At 31.9% G+C, this 22,111-nt stretch overlaps 2 protein-coding genes across 3 annotated transcripts in view; one reads left to right on the plus strand and one right to left on the minus strand.

The window, feature by feature from the left end:
* LOC125059013 (hemicentin-2-like) overlaps window positions 1-22,111 on the minus strand; it is a 182,154-nt gene that overhangs the window by 3,917 nt on the left and 156,126 nt on the right. For both annotated transcript variants that reach the window (XM_047663239.1, XM_047663150.1), the window contains exons 3-13: window positions 14,543-14,675; window positions 13,870-14,078; window positions 10,212-10,322; window positions 9,164-9,367; window positions 8,239-8,390; window positions 5,104-5,251; window positions 4,560-4,690; window positions 3,316-3,475; window positions 1,651-1,754; window positions 790-979; window positions 254-387 (exon numbers count right to left, since the gene is read on the minus strand). In XM_047663239.1, coding sequence (XP_047519195.1) covers window positions 254-387; window positions 790-979; window positions 1,651-1,754; window positions 3,316-3,475; window positions 4,560-4,690; window positions 5,104-5,251; window positions 8,239-8,390; window positions 9,164-9,367; window positions 10,212-10,322; window positions 13,870-14,078; window positions 14,543-14,675 — 1,676 coding nt within the window. The remainder of the gene's footprint in view (window positions 1-253; window positions 388-789; window positions 980-1,650; window positions 1,755-3,315; window positions 3,476-4,559; window positions 4,691-5,103; window positions 5,252-8,238; window positions 8,391-9,163; window positions 9,368-10,211; window positions 10,323-13,869; window positions 14,079-14,542; window positions 14,676-22,111) is intronic.
* On the plus strand, window positions 19,554-21,204 carry LOC125059105 (collagenase-like). Its single transcript, XM_047663360.1, has 5 exons — window positions 19,554-19,785; window positions 19,870-20,137; window positions 20,394-20,483; window positions 20,631-20,827; window positions 21,056-21,204. Exons 1-5 carry the CDS (start codon window positions 19,582-19,584, stop codon window positions 21,158-21,160), a joined length of 864 nt encoding a protein of 287 aa, XP_047519316.1. The 5' UTR covers window positions 19,554-19,581; the 3' UTR covers window positions 21,161-21,204.

Here is a 22,111-nt window from a genome sequence, read left to right on the forward strand (position 1 = left end):
ACGTTATACTTCTTTTGGCGCGTTAGGGAAAAATTAGGAGAGTAAATTTTTACGATGCGCGCAAACCGTCACAAAAAACCGATACCCTGAAGTTAGCTATAGTCAACATACAACAATTTTTTTTTATTTTTTACGCCAAAGAAGTATAACTTCTAACGCGTGTACATAAGTACACACACTTTTTTTAGAATATTAGGCATTCATTCAAAATCAATGTCTTTAAAAAATATGCTAGAATAAGAGTAGGTTATACCTGAGTCACTAATTCTTTGACTTCTAGAAAAAATGATTGTGCTATTCCTCCATTAAAGCCTTCTGAGCACCGTATTCCAAATGAAGTTAGAGATGCATTTACCACTGAACAGTTATGGACTTGATCTGGACGGCCTGTAAGTAAATACTACGTGTATTTATTTTAATATAGTCTTCGTCGAAATTGTAGATTTTACACATTAATTTATAACACACATACTTATAATGATCATATGTATGTTTTGCTAGAGGCTTATAGGGTTGTATATATTATATTTACACTCAGTTATATAGACATCACAATTTAAAGTTCACAATTATTAAACTACTAGTACTACTAACTTACGATGTATGAAATCTGTTGTTTGTAGGAAACACTATTCATACATCGATATGATAATATACGAATAATTGATAAATACCAAAATCTACGCGATGAGAAATATTATTTCTGACATCTGTTTATTTTGTTAAACCTCTCGTTAACAGGGTATAATGAGCTACAATTATCTGACGAACACAAACAATCCAACATACCAGCGGCAATGATGTGATACACGCACGGCACCCTCTGTTTGCCAATTCTATTGTGGGCCCAGCACAATAGGGTTCCATAATCCATTTCAGTATGTGGCGTGTACGTGACTGTAGAAACAGTTCCTGTTCTCGATATATAAGAGTCGCTCACTTCGTTGCTATTCGCTGTGTTGTTGAATGTCCATCGGAACTGAAACAAGCATTAAAAATATATCTCGCATCGACAAAAATAAGATAAGAAGGTCCTGGCGCAGGTCCCATTTTCCTATGTTTTCGAAATTTATCTAATGTGATTTTAGTTTTCATGTCGAAGGAATGTGATGTTCTTTTACCAAATAATCTATTTCATTTTTTAAGTTTGATGGATATATTTTTTTATTGTGTACGAATATCTAAAGTCTTAATAGTCCTTATAAAAATTATGATTGAAATACTATTCAATCCCAGTACACAATTATAAAACTTCGCAAGAAAATAAACAAATATATTTCGTCTACGTGTTACACAATGCAGTTCTTTAGAAACTCTTTAATTACTTACCAACATAAGATATTTGCAGTTTGTATTGTTGTCCTTATAATATACATACAATTTAGAGTGAAATTGTATTTTAGGATGCCCATGATAATGGACCTATTAGTTAAAGTATTTGTTTTATTCTAGACAAAATGAAACTGAAAATTACTGTACGTTCTAAGATATTAAATCAACGAAAATGAATGGTATAATGCGTGGTATTTTCTAAAACATTGAAATCCCCAAGATGAATTGATAAGAAAACAGGTTACTAATAAATGAGAGTCGCAACGTCTTACATTTGCCGAACACTGAACAGACGTTTCAGAGTAATTGGCAACTTACACTAACTTCAGGCGGGTTGGAGTCTACGTGACATGTGATATGAGCCCTCTCTTGTTTTGCCACCCCGTGTACTCTCTGTTGGGAGCTTCGGCAGGTTGGAGCATCTGTTTTAAGAATATATAGTTAATACGCTGCTATCAGTACTAGAATAAATTTATTGTCACCAGGATCCACATACAAACTTAATTAAAACTACTTAGTTACTACGTTTTTATTAAGTTATCGTGAAACTGATATCTGTATGCTTGATGTGTAAGGCTCCTTGAATTTGACTGCTGTAGACTATGCGAAACGTCTGTAAATATATACTGTAATAAATTCACGTTTCTTCACAATGTATAGTGCTTTTCATGAAAGAAGTCCCGCGGTGATTTTTGGAACTAAATTTGACAGGTCGGCAATGTTGTCATTCGTCTATATTATCAAGTTCGTTTGTTGTGGTAGATTTTTGTGAATTTTAACTAGCTTAGTGCATTTTAAAGATTGATTACAATGCCAAAAGTTGTAAAAAGTTCGGCTCGAGAAATGATATTAAAGGTGAAAGAGTTCTGTGAAGCGGAACATAAGAATCAAGGTGTTTTAATACCACTAAACAATGTTCGGAAGAGAGTTGCCGCCATAACAGGTACTTTTTAGAGTTGCCATTTAATAGTTTTTTTGCTGTATTGATGGGACTTTTATGATATAAATTCGTTTTGCGACAAAATTGAATAAATACATAACGTGATGAAACTAGGTAACTGAAATTAAAACATATATTACATATTACATAAGCATTATAAACTTAAAGTTACTATTATTTTTAATTGTTCATAATTTAATTGCAGGTGTGTCAGAGAAAACTGTAACAAGAATTACAAACGAAGGTATAACTGAGAAGGCGGCGTGTACTTCGAAAAAATTTTTAACCCAACAATTATGCAATAAAACTCTGAATAAAAAATTGTATTGCTTTTCTTTACCCTATTTTCTCATCTTTTCCCTGTAAGTAGAACACCGCTAATATAAGTAAATAAAAATATACTTTTTACATAACAGAAGTATTGTTTCATCGATGTATGCAGAAAATAGTATTATTTGATAAATTACATCTGCTAAATGTAAATAAAATAGGTAAATTTTTTACTCATAAATGGCAACATTACGTCATGCGATTGCAGCGCCGCGTCTGGGGGACTTCTTTCATGAAAAGGACTATAGCTTAAATATGTTCACGTTCAAGAAGTCATATTATTACCCTTTGTTCTTATGTAACAAATTTTTACTATACCTAACTAGATTACTGATTCGTGTGTCTATCTGTATATAAAGATAACCTGACAGATGCGTATCTGGCATGATTACTTTACTTAACCGATGCGTCGATTCATTCATACCCATGAAATGAACTTATAATATAGATAAGGCAGTTTTAGTACGTAGTTAGAGTTAGTAGTTAGAGTGAGAGCAAAGATGAATAATTGAAAAGATTCGTTACGTCACATCTCTGAATTTGAAATGTTAATTGCGAGCGTTATCGCGGTATAGGTACAAATTAAATAATTAAAATCAATTCCAATAATGTACTAATTCTTTAAAATTAATAAAAGCCTTTGATTATAATAGTTCGTTTACATTCTAATTCCACGCACATTAAGACAACGTGTACATTAGTAACACACTTACATAATACATCTAAAGTCAGAGGTTTGCTTTCGCCATCTCCCTCGGCGTTGAAGCCGACACAGGTGTAGTTACCAGCTGTATTGCGACCAACTCCTTGCAGAACTAGCGACTGATTGCTTATGATGATACCCTGACCAACGTTGTGACTTAATGTCTTGCCCTGTTAAAAAATAGAACATTGCAATTACTTGAACCAAATGACAAATAATTCGAGAAGCAAAATATTAGCATTTATTAAATTTAAATTAATTGCATGCTATACGTATTATATATGTCGCAGCCAACTAGCTTAATTAGCCGTTCAATTAACAGCCTAGCCTTTTAACTAAACGGCGCCGTTTAACTAACGGCCTGAAAGATGTTCAGCCAGTTGATTAAACAGCTAGGCAAATGACTTGGATCGATGACGTTTCATTATTTAACATCAAATATATTTCATACAACTAACTAGACTAAAAGAGACAACGAAATCATATTGAAGATTATGTAAATACACTAATACTACTAATATAATATATTAGAACAAAATATTATGGGGCTTCCGACAATATTGACATAATGAAAACGATATTAGTTTGAAATTAATTTGCCCAAAATAAATATTTATAAAGCTTCAAAGCAATAATTAATTTTTATTTCAATTAGCTCCGAACAAATTTAGGCTAATTTCGAAGATGTTTGTTTAATTTATACGTATTTTGGATCTAAGCTTTGTATCTACAAATTATTAAAGTAATTATTTAATATTTTACTTAACGGAATGAAAACTTCAAGTATATTACCCAACAACAATACTTTAAGAGGTTAGAGTTTGATTGTTTGAACTCGGTTATCTCAGGAACCACTAGTAAAACTAATAAAACATTTATGAGTGGAATAATCGATCAAAGAAGCCTTTATATTATTACTAGCTGATCCGGCAAACGTCGTTTTGCCATGTATATCATTTATAATAAAAAATAGGGATTGATCGTAGACGGGTGAAAATTAGGGGTTGTATGTATTTTTAATGCTAAATGCTTAAATATCTAAAAATATTTAGGGGTGGACTACCCTTAACATTTAGGGGGGTGAAAAATAGATGTTGTCCGATTCTCACATATCGACATTGTCGACATATCCAATAAGCACACAAAATTTCATGAGAATCGGTCGAGCCGTTTCGGAGGAGTATGGCAACGAAAACTGTGACACGAGAATTTTATATATTAGATAAAACAAGCGTTCGTTTAAGAAAAACTTACGTTATGGCGCCACTCCACTTTGTATATATAAGGATGAGCCTTGATAATACAGTCGAAGTACACATCTGTCCCTTCGCGAATATTTCTTGGGTCCAAATTGGTTCCTAATCGAACAACTGTTTCTGGTACATCTGTGAACAAGAACGTATATATAGACACTACAATTTACCATACTATTCACGTGCCCTTTTACTATTCAAAGAATACACATGTCATACAATAAGTACCAGGGGAATGTAAATAAAAAACCAAACACGAAAAGATAGCGCATTACGTTTGTTTGTGATACGTCAATGGCATCTCTAGTCCAGTAAAAGATATGAGACCTTCTTTCTGTTTGACCAATCCGTAATCAAATGAAACGTCCTTTCGTCCTTCGCTGTACCCTTTCATTCTAGACCTCTAAGAAGATTAAGAATGTTAAATAAAGTTTATTTAAATATACCTAAGTAGGTAATTGAAATTTGGATACGTTTAGGTTTATACGATGAATTTTTGAGTACAAGAGTAAATCTTTGTATAAATATAGTATATTTCGTCTTACATTGAATATCCAAAATCCAGTCGTCCTCTAGTGGTGCTACTGAAGGCATCTGAGGGTTGGTCGCTCGACATGCCAGCTTTGCTCCAGCATCGGACTTGGTAAGTTGCAAGGAAACGGTGGACGTTGTCGTGTTTCCATCTGTGGACAACTAAATACGGGAAACTGAAATAAGTTTAATGATTGAAATAAAAAACATGTTCGCTAACTTTTTGTCTTCAACAGAATTTGTATTTTTTTTTTTCAAAGATAATTTGCATTTAATAGAGTAATATGTTTTTTTTTAAATTAGTCTCTGGAACTATTAATACACAGAATTTAAAAGGTACATATTAAATTTAAAATTATGTAAAATAATTGTAAATACATAACTTCAATCCGGTTAAAAATTGTTTTATTAAATGTGTAAAAGTTATGTCAATAAAAGACAATACTAGGTACATATTTGATTACTTACTTACTTATTACTATACGATTTATTATTTTTCCTGATCCAATTTGCAATATTTACGAGTCAATTTATGGTTTATAATGTGAAATTACAGACCTTTTTGATGATTGTTTTATATTTTTCAGAACACAACAATATAAAAAATACTATTGAAGTTCAAATTTACATTCGCCAGATTTTAATTAATAATTATAAACTTCTCGTTTGATCTTACATAATATGTATTGTATTATATCACTAAACATTAATTTCACGTTTGATAATATCTTGATAATATAATTACAAGAATTTAATTAAGAATCATTGAAACGTAATTGGTAGCTCAAGCCGACGTGTAACAAATAACGTGATGTATAAAATGATAACTTGTCACAAGTATTAAAATAATTTGAAACCCAATTATTGGCAAAAATAATTTGTCCCATCTTTCCATAGTATAAAAAAGTAGCGTTTTATTCTAAACGTACTCTTTATATTTTATATAATATAATATTAAATAATATGATTCTCTTGGCAGGTGCGATTTGAAACATGGTTGCTTCCTGCTGTTATATTTTGCTTTGTTATTTTAAACTCATTAAACCACAAAATGTACTTTGCTAGAGTTGAACAATAGTCACTTAATGTAGAATGGTAAATTGAAGAAGAACTTAGCTAACTAATCATGAGTAGTAATCTTCAAAACTCTACAAGAACAAATTGTCTAATTCTGAAAAGGCCTGATTGAATTCCAACCATATATTGTGAATTTGTAGAACGGAGTAGAAGCTGTTCAAAATGTCGTTTGATTCATTACTTCGTGTGTTTGTGTGTACTGTTATTGCTGCGGAGTTAAGGCGGGGGCGGTAAACATGACGAGGAATACATAGAGTAAGACTAGAAAATATATAAGATATTAATGCAATCGAAATTTTGTTGGCAAATTACTAAACTCACAAAAATTTTATTACGGCAAGATTGACGTTATCACTATTTTCAAGCATTTCTATTAAAAGATTGCTCACCCTAGTTATATATTTAAATTAATCTCTTTGACCGGACTTGGATTATGAAATTAGCTGTGTTTTCAGCGTGCTTACGCTACGTTTAAATGATATAATAATGTCTATTACAATGGTATATAATAAAACTGAGTAATAATAATAATAGAGTAGATAATATATATACTATCACCATTAATAATAAATATAACGAACTGATTCAAGTATTATGTATCAAAACGTCTTGCGTCTCATTACAGTATTAATTATGCAGGAAGCGTTTACCAAAATTGTTATATATAGCAATTACTGTGACAGTAATTAAACTGTATTATATATCGTACTAAATAATTATAATTATGATATATCGTACGCAAGTTCAATTGAAAAGTGTAAAAGATTTATCAAAGTACACTTTTCAATTTTTTTTTCTCTTAAAAAGTTTTACTCAAAGGCTAATTTTAGTCAACATTTATGGATCAGTAATCTTTATTATCATAAGGAACAACATCACTAAAAGAACGGCACGTAGAAGTAATAAATGCAGATTGAATGGGACATTTTGCGCTTGGGGCTCGCTCCGAACGATCGTAAGGGACCTCTCAGACTTTCTGAGTTTATCTACATACTAGCTAGCAAAACAGTTTTTTTACACTAATACCTTTTTTATAATAAACGGTGCTTGCCTTGATAATAGGCCAGTACGTCGGCATAGAGGGTAGACTATAGTTCCCTGACTATAGTATTAGTAGTAGTTATATATAGGTTTCTGTTCATACTTTAAACGAAGAGCGTTACCCATACCTCCTTATATATGTATACCCGAAAACATATTATTTGAAAACATCCTACGTCATAATCTATTCGACTAATCTATGACCGTTTTATGTCATGTAACTGATGTATGTAAAATCATACTTTTATTTATGGATTTTTTGATAAATTATCGATTATTTACACGTTATTTCACTCGCTAACGCGTTCTAAAGCAATGTTTTATAAAGATTACACTCAGTAACACTTTATTTATGCAATACGCTATTTAGTTCCAGCCTTGTGTTCTTTGTGACGCAAAGGAACGCCTTTTTATATTTAATTAAGCTCATTTTAGATAGCCCTTACTTTATATTATAAGACGACTCGCGAAAAACTCACCTTTATTTATTCCAGATTGATAAAATTTTATGAAATATAAGACGTGCTTCTGCAAATTTAGATATTTTCTTCGGATTTATAATTTAAAGCTGAGCAACAAGTAACATTTCTGTTTATTGAGTGTTTATTTATTGAAATGGAAAATTTTTGTACGCAGTCATTCATTCATTCATTAGCACATTCATTAGCTAGTTGTATCAAACATCGACAAAATCATTTGTTATGCTAAGAAGATATTCTGGGATGAATTGGTTTTATTGTTTACTCGGCCAAGCGTTGCTATGGCTAAGATTTTTGTTATATTACATAGTAGTAAACTATTCAAGAGAAAAGGCAGGAGAAAAAATTTTGATAAATCATTTTGTTCCATCATTAATAGTTTTCGCAGCGCACGCGATTGAAGGAAGTTTTCTGTTTATTTTTTTACACCTATTCAAGTTTTAATATGAATTTTTGAAATCGGTCCAGTAGTTTCGGAGCCTATTCATTTCAAACAAACAAAAAATCAAATCTTTCCTCTTTATAATATTAGTATAGACAGCAATAACTTACAGTTTCCTTGGCGTTGTTGATGCGATGTCCATTCTTCCACCAGGTGATGGAGGCTGGTGGTCGTGATCCTGCACTTTGGCATAGGAGGTCATATCTTCGTATTGCGGATAGAGGCTGGTTGGATCCCAGGATGTGTACTGTTAGTGGTGGAACTGTGGGCATTTTGTATCGTTACTATTTTCTATAGTCTAGCTAACAACTGAAGTATTTTTGACATCCTGTTTCCTTGCTTGTGTTGGGGTCCAACTACCTTTCAATGTTGCTATGATATTTATTTCTAATCCATGTCCATACTCTTTATTAAATGTATATAGAAAATACTTATGAACGTACTGTAAAGTTGTTATTGCTTTGAGTAGGGAAAAACATTAACATCCGTAGAAAGAATTGCAATATGCTAAGCAAAATATTGAAGCAGGTTTCGCACTCGGAAATGTAGCTAGAGCCAAACATTTTAACCCAGCATTTAGGTCAAAATTGTCGAAAGATTTTAAAGAAGTGAGCGAGTGCTGTTGGCACATAGTTAAGACTGAAGAGATGCGAGAATTCCTTGTCAAAGACATACTTTGACGTTACCTTTACGTAATAGCACCTGATTTGTTTTTAATATTATGTAGTTAATATGACAAACAAATGCGAAATACAACATTTTTGTTAAGCCATGCTATAAAATTATATTATATAAATAAATTTTATTCGATTTCTCATTTTATACGTAATTGATTTTTAGTAAACTTTCAATTGAGGTAACAACCATAAAAATGTACATGTATGTATTTACGTAATATCTTGAGCATTCTTTTTATATTCAGATAGATGATCTAAAACAAAATAATTGCTTCGGGAATTTGAATTTCTCCGGAATAATCGCATAGGGCATTTGACAACGAGCATAATTATCTAATAAATTACTTATAAGGCTTACAATTCATATCCAATGTAAGTGTTGTCTCAATGGGATGTGACCGTATATGGTTCGACGCCCGACAAGTGAACGCTGCCCTTACATCTGTTCGGGTAAGTGGTCCAACTCTCAACACTCCTCGCACCGCCCCTCCCGTGAGTACGGTCACTGGAGTGTCGGTTTCGATTTCGTCTCTAAACCATTTCACCCATGGGCGCGGACGACCTATATAAACAAACGACGACTTTTTATTTCACGACTCATTGGTCTAGTGGTTAGTACCCCTGACTGCGAATCCATGGGTCCCGGGTTCGATCCCCGGCTGAGGCGAACATCGATGTGATGAGCTTTTGGTGTTGTTCTTAGGTCTTGGGTGTTTAAATATGTATTTATATATATATATATATTTATAATATGTATGTATATCCGTTGCCTAGTACCCATAACACAAGCTTCACCAGCTTAGCATGGGACTAGGTCAATTGGTGTGAATTGTCTTTTAAAATACAAAATACAAAATAATACAAACAAAAAGTTAATTTGTCCAAAATAAATGTACTTCTCTTGATCTTTAAACGTATACGCATTGGTAGGGCATTTAATTGTTGTTTAGGAATTGTATTTCCACATATACATATCTATTTAATTCTTTCTTCAGCACATTATTGCGTCTCGCTTAATATGGGCACCATCCATGGCATCCAACCCTTTTTATGAAGTGAGATATCCCATAACGAAATACTGCTCTAGGTTGATGTGGACGCGTTGATATTTATGCAATAATCTGTTTATTCCTACCGTTCGTCTGAGGCCTAGTTTTAGTCTGAATATTAATAAAAGAAGCGAAGCAAAAAAGTAAATTTATTAATTAAAAGCGATATCTTTTTGTACCTGCTTCTTTGCCACCACCTTTTATCTCTTAATAACAACTTGTCTTCAATAAGGAATCACTATTTTAAAACTAAAGTCGTGGTAATGGTTTTTATTAAACGATGAAAAGTAGACACTAGAATTCCTATTTATCAAATTCTAAAACAGCATAAAATGTTGATTAACTTTAAATATTTACCTCCAGAGACATCGCACTTGAGTGTGAAGGAGTCACCCTCAACGTAAGGACCAACTATTGCTTGTTTTACGTCACCTCTATCGTCCGTAATGATCATTTTACTAGGTGGCACTGAAAAAAAAATATACACTTAGTTATGTACAAATCTAACCTCGATACTAGCAATTATTTAATTTATTTAAAATTACATTTTATAACCTAATCGCTAGCTTTACATTAGTTTTTCATTAAGTAGAAACAAAAATGTTAATACTGTATCTGCCTTATAAATTAGAATAAAAACTATTGTCGAGTAAAGGGACTTAAGACCACATACATTAAAGCTGTAGATAAAACCAGGTAAAGGTATGATTAATACTGATTGTTGGAAAAACTGTGTGAAGTAAAAAAGGCAATTTATTTGCTATCTAAAGGAGTATCTTAAGTGTCCTACTTTGTGTGTACTTAATACACGAAACTTATGCCCTGGGGAACCCTTCCATTATAGCGTGGCCTGTGGAACCCTCATAAATATTGATTCCACGGGGAACAGCCGAAGATTGCTTCCGGTAATAATTTGACAGATTTTTAACAGTTTATAGCATCCGACAAAAGATTAGGATTCCATTTATACATTGATTTCTTACTGTTATTTTTATAAATAATTACGATTGTATTTGGTGTTTTCCTATTGGCAAATATATTTAAGCGACTTGGTTTTGGTCTATAACTACTATCGTAAGGAAATCTGTTAATTATTTATATTTGATTTTTATCTAATATATAAAATTCTTGTGACACAATGTTCGTTCCCATACTCTTCAGAAACGCTTCGACCGATTCTTATGAAAATTTTTTATACATAATCAGTAAGTCTGAGAATCGGTTACTATCTATCTTTCAACCCTCTAAATGTGTGGTGCACCCCTTAATTTTTATTTATTAGTTAACATTTTTTTGTTTTTATATTTTATGATACAACATACAAAAATACATACAACCCCTAATTTTCACCCCTCTACGCTCAACTTCTATTTTTTATTATAGTAAATAGTTATTTTTATTGAACTTAAAAAAATGTTTGGCAAAATACATGGCAAAACAACGTTTGCCGGGTCAGCTAGTATACGTATAAATTGGGATTTTTAGCATCTCGCTTTGAAAGTAAGCTTATTTGACTATGATTTATTATTATTCTACTATAAAGCAGAAAAAAATAAAAGGAAATTTTATTCTATAATACTTTTACTTAAATAATAATACATAGGATCCTATTATGATGTAATTATTTCTGTCTACATAGAACAGTAAATTATATCTGAAAGTTTTTGGCGCCACTCCAAGTGCCTCAAAGATTAAGATGATGCAAAAACCGGTAGTCTCTTCTCATAGTTTTGTAACAAACAATGATATACTCAACCGTTTTATTATATCAACATTTTTTTTTTTTTTTTAGTCAACTATTATTTTTCATGTAGAGTTTTCATAAAATGTTACGATGATTTACCGATACCAGAATGTATATCAAATTTGAAAAAAAACGATACTTAAACCTAGTTAGTGATTTTGCGTAATAATATGTACCTTGCATAATTTATGGGCATTAAAATATCAAGCAATACTAGCACAAGGTCGCACTTTCAAATTACGGTCTCCCTTTGGGTTTAGAAGAAACCAGAATACCTTTATTCACGTCGAATTTGGTTTGGCAGGTATTTCCTAAAGGTAAAAAGAAAAATGATCTATTAAAGGGACACACATACATCTTCTTCTTAAAGCACAAAATACAGTTTGTCCGAAAGAGAGGTATGAGTTAGAATAAATAAAATAAGTTCTTATAGTTTTATCGAAAAAATATTATGTTCTCATGAACTTAAAATTACTTTTTGAATCGCAAAGTTTTACCATTGTAATTTATGCCATGAAGCAACTGTCGGTTACGATAATGAATAATAAATATGGGAATTTAGTAGCTGTGTGATTCTTTCTCTGTGTGTGTGAGTCTTTCTCTGTGCTAAGGCGTGTGATTCTTTCTCTCTGTGTGTTTCTGTATGCAAATTAAAATGTACTCTAACATAGTTGCTTCTACGAAGTAACAAGATATGCACACAACCTTTCATTATTATAGTAACGGAATCAATCTAAATTAAAATTATGTACATATACGAATAATACTAATGTGTGAATAAAAAAATGTATGAAATACTTTCTTATGTGGAATAAAAATACTAAATGAATATATGTAATATTATTAACATGGTTTCAGATCACTTAAGTATCTATAGAGTTGTCAAATTGTAACAATTGGTAAAGGGACATAATTTTGAAATGATTCTAATATTAGTAAAAGCCAAGCGTAGAACTAGACCCAAAATGAAGACGTAATATCTATAATTTTCCTGAAATTGGTCGTTATTTGCATAAGGTTCACATACGAGTCATATATTTCAGTGAAATGGAATTTTATATCTATGCACTTGATAAATTGCACTACTGAATACTTGAATTATTAAAATAAGTGAAACACTTATATTTGTTTTTATGGGTCAATAGCAGCTATGTAGCTAAATTTCCTTGAAAAGAAGTATTCTTTCCTCTTTTCTATACCTTCTATAGATATTTTTTTCATTTGCATACAATTTTACTACGTTTTCTGTGAATTTCAACTAATATAAAGCAATGTTCATCAACACACACACAGTTCTACATTGCTTTTTTACCTTAAATCGCATTTGATACATGTATTGCTTCAATTTGCGACATCAATTTGTAAAATTAATTGGTTTCCGTTTAAGAAAAAATAAAGCAAAAAAGGTCCTTTTTGAATATGTTTTACTATATACATATTCTATGGTTATACAGGTAGTATGGAGTGTACCCATTTTACCCAGTTATGTATCCAACTTTGTTTGTCTTGGGATACAAGTTAGAGGTAAGGATGGACCTGACTTACTATCACATTATATTTTCTAAGGTAAAATATATAATGCGGAAATCTTGGAGAGTATTATATACTGGAGCTGCGTGTGCCAAATAATCACACTCGGCGTGGTAAGCGGTTGCAATTGCTTGCAGTGCCTCAAGCGCGTACAAATTTACTCAGAGAAATTTACGCGTGTCTTGCGCACCGAATTATTGTTTGTGAGACGGATATATTTAGTAGCACACAGGCTGAATTCACAAGAATTGCTTTATTTATAACTAGTTATAAAAAGGTTTAGGTTTTATGTTTTCTTGTTTTGTTTATATTATGTTTTTAGTTTAATTTTTATATGAATAAGTTTTCTATTAGTATTAACTTACTGTAAAAATAGGAAATAAATTTATACGGAATAAGAAAGTATAAGTAATGGTGTGAAAAACAACAAAAGTATTAAAAAAATCAATTTACTTTGGTATTTTCGTCACGTAACTTTTATTATCTTATGCCTTTACAGTTTCATATAACACCTCGCTAATACCTTTTAATAAAACAAAATATTTATCTTAAGTTATAAATAAATGTCTAATGATTACATCTGCAGTTGAATCTTTTATTTTTAAGTATTTTAAGACGAACTGCGATGACTTTCCAAGCACTAAGGATAACACATTGGATGTTGGAGCCTATAGCTAAAGTTTGTATATGGTTTAAATTCATAAATGTAAAACAGTAGATGAATGATCAAGCACCACTCACCAATTACAGTTAGATTTACTCGAGAGTTTCTTGTTTGAGCCTGCTTGAAGTCAACCCTACAGCGGTAGATGCCTTGGTCTGAAGATTTCACTCGGTCTACTCCAAGTTCCGCTGGTCGTCTCTCTGGCAGGAAATACGCTCTTGATGCAAAGACGCTTTCATCAGACCACCGTTCAGCTACACCAAAATCTTTTTCCCTGGCGTCCACGCTGATATAAAAATAATTGTTATAGCGTAACGAATGTGTCACAATCCTAAACTTATAAATAAATCGAATTTCGGACGTCAATTTGAAGTTATTTTATAAGAAATGTTTTAATTAATTCAAAATAAATAAACATGTACTTTGTTACATTCTTTATAGATAGCAGCCTTCGGCCGACAAATTAGGAAACTTTTGAAGTTTCATAAAAATTTGCTTAATTTGAGATATTCACGTATTACTGTATGGGATATTTATAATAGGTAAATAATTTCTATTTACACTCATAAAAAGTCGGTAAATTTGTTTATCTACTTTTTCCGCATAGTATGAGAAATAACCCATCCGGAACCATCGGATTTCGATAGCAAATAGATATTAAAATTAAAGGTAATTTTAATAATATCAGCTTAGATTTTTGATAAGATCTGATTGAATAAGCAGTACACCAATAGTACATGTAGTTTTTACCTGTATATTGGCGTGCCCAAGTCCTCTCTATACCATAGCACCAAGAGTACAGCATCCTCTTCATCTTGTGTAGCAATGTCACAGGGCAGGTATACCGGCTCGCCCGCTATCGCCACCACTTGCGTCATGGGAACTAAAAGGATATAAAAAAACAATGTCAAATAATTTAAAAGTGTGAATATTTTTTCTCTTTTAAAAAAAATGCAACGTTAGTAAAACTAAAATGAAAGGTTTATTATACGAAAGCCAAGAAACCATAGTGGTTTGGTTTGGTCATAGCACCAAGTACAAGCGCTTCTAGTGCGGTCAATTTAGACATAAAAATAGTGGTCAAAAAACAATATTCCCGGAGAGCCAAAAATTGGTGGAGAGCTGGAGTTTACCATTACAAATCAAGTTTAAAAATCCCCATCGATCGTGTGCTACAAAATTTATTCGGGGTCAAAGGTCAAAATATAATTTTTGAATTTTTATCGAAAACGGTAAGGTTTATCAAAAAAATCACTGTAGCCGGCACAAATAGGAATTCATACTTGTAGTTCATCATAGTTGTATAGCTATGATACGAAAGGAGAGCAGTAAGGATCATATTAATTGGCCGAATTTAATATCGCCAACCTTGGATTGGTTTTTAGGTTATTAACCTAATATATTATGAGTGAAACTTCAAAAATGTTAGTAAAGATTGTTTAAACTTCAACCTAAGCCACATAGTAGATATATATACATTTAATCGTTTATTATGCGAATTGCCGATTATTTAAAGGCCAGTCCCAAATTCATTTAAACAATTTTTAAACTCGCCTAATATCTAAAACAACATTGTTCTTAGAGAAATTTCAACGTATTTGCTATTCTGAGCTGCAATGAAAATATTAGCTCATGGAAAAGCAAACATGGATAAAATAGCCGAATATACCTGAACCTGTCCGGTCCCTGAGACCCGGGTTTGAGACAATACCCCAGGTAAGCTGTTTATTCTGTAGCAATTGGCAGCGGTTCATATTTCAACTGAGTAAATGCTAAATAATTTTATATAATACTAGCTGGCCTGGCGAACATCGTACCGCCTAACAGTCGATCCTTTTTTTTTAAATACTTATTCTGCTATTCGGGACACCGGTCTAGCTAGTAAGATAAAAAAAAGAAAGTTGATAATACAACAAATACATTATGTCAAAAAAAATAAAAATTTACCTTCCCGGAACCCCTCCACTAACACTTGAACTTTATGCTATGCTATTAAAGTTCAAATTGACTTTTAAGTATTATTACGAATATTTTGTATGGGAATATAGAAAAGTGTTGTTTTTAGACTTTTTCACTCAATTTTTTTAATTTTTCTCCGTAAGAACCATCCTCGTACTTCAAGGTATATTATAAAAAAAAATCAGACAAATCGGTCAAGCCGTTTTCATGTTATGTCGTGTCAACGGAAAACGGGTTTCATTTTTATATATATAGACTAGCTGACCTGGAAAACGTCGTTTTGTCATGTATATCATTTATAATAAAATATAGGGGTTGATCGTAGAGGGGTGAAAATTCGGGGTTGTATTTTTTAATGCTGTATCATAAAAAAATAAAAATAAAATATCTAAAAATAAAAATTTGGGGTGGACTACCCTTAACATTAAAGGGGATGAAAAATAGATGTTGTCCGCTTCTCAGACATACCCAATATGCACACAAAATTCAAACAAAACACAAAGGTCAAGCCGTTTCGGAGGAGTTTAACTACAGACACCGCGACACGAGAATTTTATATATTAGATTTTTTGTATTAAATATTATTATTCATGTAAATTTATATAAGTTCTACTAATTAATTAAGTTCTATTTCTCTTTTTAATTCTAATTAGCATGGTAAGTGCACATACCTAACATTTATAGCTGTAAATATGGGGTAAAGACAGCCATAAAAATACTTCTTAACATAACAAATTAACTGCAGCTCTCGATATTGGAAAGCCAGGAAATGCTATTAATTTCCGAATGTCGAGTGCCATGTCTGTAAACGAGGAAATTCTAGTTTATTTCGTGAGTTCGGGGTTTAGGTCGCTTTGGTTGGCTATCGGACTAGAAATAGCAGAGGTTGAAATTCGTTACATAAATTTGATATTTATAAGCAAAATATATTGTTAAAAAAATAGAAAATAAGTATTCATGTGTAAATCTGAACTTATACATTGCGTAACTAAATATAGGTACAATATTAAAAGGAAACCTATGATATTATTAGGTACTCTTTATATGTACCTGATGAATGTAATAAAGATGACCAGTTAATTGTACTGTCGCTGTTATGTATCATGCATAGTCTTGAGGGAAATCTCTTTTGTGTGTCGCAGCGTTTTTGCAACACTCTAAGAGTTTATGTCTTGTTATTTATTTTAACGCCAAATAAGACTGTCCAAGTTAGTTACAAAACGTAAAATACTAGATACTATAAATATATAAATACTAAACAAAAGCGAATTAGAATACATCTCATAAACATTTTGTAATATCTACATTTTTAATCAAAGGAGGAAAATCCATCTTATTTTACAAGTGTTATTTTAGGAATAAGATTGTAAATTATAACTCCAAAATATTCAATAAGTTTTTCAGGTTTATGCCCTAAAAGGTATTTTAGCACGCATAACCATCACTAAAATGTTGACCAGGGTATCGGTAAAGCGTAATTACCGTCTTTGGTCGCCGATATATTCTAGGAATCGGGTCCCTTTACGAAACCACTTAGCTTCGAGGCACTCAATATTCCGAAATTCAAATAAAACATACCATATATTGTCTAACCAAATATCTGTAAGACATTTTAAGTTATAGGTAAAATAATTAATGACACGACGACTTTTCATTTACGAAAAAGAGATCACACGATTCTGCCACTACTGCTTCTGACAAAAATACCTACCATACGTTTCGACTACTTCTAAAGGTAAGATCTTAAGTAGAACTTCTCTTTGTCAAATCCATTTTTGACAAACGCAAGTCTCACTTAATAAAGTAGTTGGTAGTAGATATAAAATAAGATAATCGTATTTAGAAGGTGTTGGTTAGTTTAAATATTTATATACAAAGGGCGCAAGGCAAGGAGCGCATGAATTTAGTTTTTGGATGTCGTAAAGTCGAGACTTACAAATCGTTTAATACTTCAATCATAAAATTATTTGGACGGATACATAAAAACGCGTCGAATCGTAAACCTCCTCCTTAGGGTTAATATTCGATTAAAGGAATATCATGCCCTTTTTTACATAAATAACGATATCTATTTGCTCTTCCACCACAAACCAGCACTACAAAAAATTTTAGTTAATTATCAAATAATTTGATGCACTATTTTCTACGTGTATCAAATTATTTGATAATTTAACATTTTAATATTAGTAGTACATAACATACGTTGATAACACTGAAGCTTGATTGGGATCTCAAAATGCCATTATCTGGTATTATTATTAAATACCGACTTAAAACTGTTAATGTACACTAAAGAATAATAATGACGTTTACAATTGTTGTAATCACCTTAATACACATGATAAATAAATATTAATAAGATAAAAACTTATACATAAATAGTTTATAGTAAGACCGTGTGTTTGCGACACTCAACTTTGAATGCACGTTCTCACGTTCTACGTACAAATTCCCACTTGACCACTTGGATGTACATCGAAAGCACATATTGCGACGATGTTAAAACGTCTTTGAGTTAAATTATTTAATATGTCGTTTTATAGATACGGAAGTCATAGCCTCGTCTCTGAGTATATCAGGCACTGAAATCGTAGATCAACAGATATCTGAGGACAGATATATAGTTCATTATTTATTATCATCTACAATTGGTTTCCTTTATAGCAAAGACACGAAACCTTAACCCTAATTCATAAAAAATAAATAAATCCTTTCGATTAAAAAAAGCCGTGGCTCAAAACTCAGCCTTGAAGATCGCACGCTTATCCTAATATTCACAGTCAATACATATCGCTAAGTACGACTCACGAACCTCAAATCGGCTCGCTCTGGATATATGGGGGAGCTAAGTCTTGATTTATCTTGTTAGTATAACAAAAATAATGACAAGATAGTCACAATTGTTCCATGCGCCTCGTACGCACACGAATTCGCCAATCTTTCGGGTTTTATCTAAGTATGACACTAATTATGTGATATTTTCCACCTCACCAAAGAAGATGTGAGTAAATATTTGGTGGGAAGATTTTGACTTTATTTAGCAATAACAATCTAGTTTTCTTTGAAATAGTAAGTATTAATTATCGTTTGTTTAATGTAAAATTTCAGTTTTCATTCATTTTTTTTATGTTTTATGGTATCTGTTTCATATATATTATTTATATATGTAATCTGTTTTGGCTTTGTATATTGTCTAAGTGTTTTGTTCATAATATGTATGTTAGTTGTAAGATTACTAATAAATAAATCGGATATATATATATCAGGATATAAATAAATAAGAATTTAAGGAAAATACTTTCAACAACATTTTTTTCAATAAATAAAGGCATACATTTCCAACAGATGCGAAACGCAAGCGCGTTGCATTGTATCAGACGAGTATTGCAACAATATATTCTGTCTTATACGAGTATTGTGTAAGTTTCAAAGAACAAAGTAGATAAAACTGCATATTTTATTGTTTAGAAATCTTATCTTTCACTACACGTATTTCATAATTGAGGGAAATGCTTTTCGTCATGCATCTTGTCGACTTCAATCGCTATTTAATTATAAGAAAATTTGTAATTTACAGGTAAATCTGTCAATTTCAAATTTATTGCAACCAAAACATCTATTGTCCATTCTACATTATTTTAATTTTAATGAAAGGCACTGCAAGAATGATTATCGTTAACATGTACGTAATCGTTTTTAAATATTAGATAATAATTAATCACAAACGGAGGATTCTGATTGCAAATATATCTGATATTGTATATCTATCCTAAGATTGTGTCAGCTATAAATGTCTGTTCACAGAACGAACAGGCACAGTAGCCGTCAAGATGAAAACCCTCGTTGTTCTCGTAGGTCTTTTGGCCGTAGCTTGTGCTGAGTTATCAGCTGAAACAACCACCGCCTACCACTACCACGAGAACGTTGGTATTCACGAGGCAATAAGAATTAAACAGGCTGAAGCTGCTCTCGACTTCGACGGTTCCAGAATTGTTGGTGGTGTTCCTTCAAACTTGGGAGACAATCCGCACTTGGTAAGTTTTTGAAATTGACGAATTACTTTATTATAATTTATTTACTTTATCCCCTAATATTTATAATAATATTATTTTAAATAGGGCGGTCTTGTCATTGCACTAACCAACGGCTGGAACTCGGTATGTGGATCATCTCTCCTGTCCCACACTAAGGCTGTTACTGCAGCTCACTGCTGGTTCGATGGAAGTAACCGGGCTCGTCAATTCACTGTTGTCTTAGGGTCAGCACGTTTGTTCTCTGGCGGTGTACGCGTCAGTACTAGCAACGTTGTAATGCATCCGGATTGGAACCCAAGGACCGTTAGGAATGATGTTGCAGTCATTACTTTAAGCCACGTCAACTACAACAGTAAGTAAACGAGTGTACTTTTAGGCATTACTTTATTGGAGTAATGTCATGCTATGGCATTTTTTTAATTAATAAAGTGAAGAACGATGTCTTAAAAGTTAAATCTAGTTACCATTTTAATCAATTTTATGTTATTATCATAGTAATAGTATATCTGAATAATCAGTATGTTTTATGTTATAAAAAATGTGTTGCAATCATTTTTATATAAATAAGGCCAAAACTATGTTGGTTTTCATTTCCATGAATATTCCAGATTACATTAGTAACATTGCATTGGCTTCTGGTAGCAATCAATACGTCGACCAATGGGCCGAAGCTGCTGGATACGGTGTAACTTCTGACTGTAAGTACAATTTTTCTAAGACATAAGTTACTTTCAAAAACTTACTCGATAATTAGGTTCTCTTACTTCATTGAATAACTAACTGGCTAGTTGCGCAAAGTACGTTATAAATAAATAATCTGACTACATTTTCTATCGCTTTTTCAGCACAACAAGGTATCTCACAGAACGCTATCCAAAGCAAAGTGAGCCTACGTGTAATCACCAATGATGTGTGCAGAAGGACCTTCCCACGGAATGTGTTTGACTCCACCATTTGTGTCGAAACCTCCGGTGGTAGAAGCACATGCGGTGGTGACTCTGGTGGTCCATTGGCTGTTGGAAGTGGCAACTCAAGACTTTTGGTAAGTTGATAATCAAAACCTTACTGAAAACTTTCAAACTTATTGTACAAACATGTTGTACTTCAAATAATTTAACAAATAAAAAATTAAATAAGAACACCGTTATTGAAGTAAATAAATCTCATTTTCCAAAAAAACATTTAACGGCGGTGGAAATGAATAGAATGCTTAGAATGCTTACTAGAAAATGTATAGATTTCTCACAATGCTTAAATAATTACTTTCTAGATCGGTATCACATCATTCGGTCATCGTGACGGATGCCAGGTTGGTCGCCCTGCAGCCTTCGCCCGTGTTACGTCATTCTACTCCTGGATCCGCGGACGCATGTAATTTTACTCAAAATATTAGCACTAATAAAATTGTTAAAGTATTAACTTATATTTTTTTTACCACGTACAAAATTTTGATATCATAAAAAATATTAATTATAACTTGCAAACAACAAACCATCGACACAAAAATGCCCTTAAACTCATTAATAATTAAAAAAGTGGCGTTTTAAGGATGAATTTTAATGTGAATTTCGAAATGAATTCTTAATAATTTCTTTTAATCCGCTTTAATTGTATCATATTATTGTATATTTTTATTTTAATATGTTTGTAAATAAGGTAAAAGCATAAATAAATAAATAATATATAGATTTCAAATTTTTGAAAATAATTAAAAAGTAAGTGTTAAAAACAGTGAAAGAAACTATAACAAAACAGTGAAGCGATATGCTAGTTGTTGTCTACCTTTAAAATCAAGTAAAATTAATTAATGTCGGCTTTAGTAATATATAACCATTTTTCTTGCAAAGCAATATAAAAGGAATTAATGCAGTGTGTTTGAAATTATGTTCTGTTGTAAATTATGAATTTTATGTCATAAGAAAATAAGCATTTTGCATACGTGATCCGAACAAAGATAGATTACCAAAAAAAAACGTAGTAGCATTTCCTAGTTACAGTTTTCTTACAGTCGTTAAAACAAAAAAACAATTAATGAAGAAGAGATTTTTGGAGTTTACTCCTTAAGAAACGATTTGAGTTATAAGGTCCGGTACGGAAATTTTATGAGGAGTAAAATCAAGTGTAACACGAAAAGTTGAGGCGTTATGTAGAAAGAGACTAACATATATATCTGTAGGATTGAACGTGTAAAAGAATGAGATGGAATACATTACACAGACTTTTCTATTTTGAATTCACGTTTTGACAGCCACGTTACAACATTGTCAGTGTTGACAGGTGTAAAAAATAAAAGTAGATTGTCTAGCGTGCCATAGAGTTTTGTCAA

This window comes from Pieris napi, chromosome 1, assembly GCF_905475465.1.
Source record: "Pieris napi chromosome 1, ilPieNapi1.2, whole genome shotgun sequence".
In the NCBI taxonomy this organism is placed as follows: domain Eukaryota; kingdom Metazoa; phylum Arthropoda; class Insecta; order Lepidoptera; family Pieridae; genus Pieris; species Pieris napi.